This window comes from Myotis daubentonii, chromosome 1 (assembly GCF_963259705.1).
Source record: "Myotis daubentonii chromosome 1, mMyoDau2.1, whole genome shotgun sequence".
Lineage (NCBI taxonomy): Eukaryota > Metazoa > Chordata > Mammalia > Chiroptera > Vespertilionidae > Myotis > Myotis daubentonii.
In genome coordinates this window covers 76,700,233-76,701,843 of record NC_081840.1, presented here as the reverse complement: position 1 = coordinate 76,701,843, position 1,611 = coordinate 76,700,233, and the positions used below count along the sequence as shown (strand labels likewise).

General features: G+C 41.4%; 1 gene segment (V, D, J or C); it reads right to left on the bottom strand.

Moving 5' to 3' along the window:
- Positions 1-277: 277 nt before the first annotated feature.
- LOC132227563 (T cell receptor alpha variable 2-like) lies at positions 278-979 on the bottom strand. The segment is given in 2 exon segments: positions 278-729; positions 899-979. Coding segments are annotated over 2 exon segments (522 nt in total).
- Positions 980-1,611: the final 632 nt, after the last annotated feature.

Below are 1,611 nucleotides of genomic sequence, written 5' to 3'. Positions count from 1 at the left end.
AGAGATTGTTTAGTTTTTCAGTTTAATACCTTTTCTCATCCTTACCCAGTTTTCTCATTGTTTCCATGTAGTTTAATAATGCATCAAGCTACATCTGAGGTGTGTTGTTACACTCTAGGAATTATATTTTTAGAGAATAATAAGCCAATTAGGAACTGTTCAAAGTATACAATAGAGAGGGGGATCTCTATACATAAACAAACTCCTGGATTTGCGTGTAAAGGGAATTTTTCTCTCCTGTGGATTCTTCTCTCCTTGTCACCACTGAACTGAGAGCTTAATGATATCGTATGTCTGAACTCAAAATACATTTTAATAGCAGTGCCAAATAGAAAAGCTTGGGGAACACTAAGTTAGGAGGGGAGCAGTTATTGCTGCTCTCTTGTCTACCTCCCGCAAAGGCTGTGCTCTCTCCCTGTTTCTGTTCAGCTCTCCGTGGGTTCTCTGCCTCTGTGTCCCCCAGAGCACAGTAGTAAGTGGCAGCATCTGCCACCTGCACCTGGAGGATGAGCAGTGAAGAAGAGAATCGCTCATAGGTCATGTTGTAGCGTCCCTTCTGAGAAGGCCTTGAACCCTTTACAAGGAGTCTTGGTGCACATCCTGGGGAGTAAAGGTACCAGAAGAAGTCGTATGCGTTGGATATAGAGTGATTACAGGAGATTTCCACCACAGCTCCCTCCGAAGATACCACGGTGGAGTGCTGAAATACCTGGTCCTTGCTCTCAGCAACTGCAGGAAACAAACAAAGAAGGCTGTGAGACTGATGCTGCTATTTGCTTGTTAATAGCCTTTTAGGTACAGTGAGTATTAATAAATCTAATTTTTTTAGAAACTAGTCCAAATTTTTAAATAATGGCATACACTTTTCCAAGACCAGAGAGTGAAGAAGCCTACTCACCCTTCCAGAGAGAGCAAAAGAGGAGCCCCAACCACATCCCTTCCAGGGTGCTCTGCAAAGCTGTAGCCATACCACAGCTGGTCTCAGGCCACAGCTGTACCTGTGGTGCTCGCCAGCAAGCCGATTTAAGGCCTCCTATTTTGCATTTCCTTCCTTGTGTCAATGATATCATCAGCCAGAATCTGTGAACTACAGAAGAGTGACTTCAGTTGTGAGGCTGCTTAAGAGTGGCTTCACTTAATGCTTTGTACAGAGTAGGTAGTCTTACAAGGGAATATAGCCCTTCAGAGGTCACCAGAGTTGTGCAAATTTAATCACTGAAGAAGCTTGCTTCATTCTCTAAAGCAGCGGTTCTCAACCCGTGGATCGCGAACAATGAAAATACATCCTGCATATCAGATATTTTATTATGATTCATAACAGTAGCAAAATTACAGTTATGAAGTAGCAACAAAAATAATTTTATGGTTGGGGGTCACCACAACATGAGGAACTGTATTAAAGGGTTGCAGCATTAGGAAGATTGAGAACCACTGCAAGGTAACAAAAGAAGTCACCTAATTGATGGGAGACTACTGCATTATTCACATTAGAGTAATGTATTCACACGAACATGTACTGAACTTTTCACATGTGATATGAAGACATACTAACATGTTAAAAATAATGATTATGAAATTTTAGTAACTGGTAAGTGAAAGTTGAGATTTTTT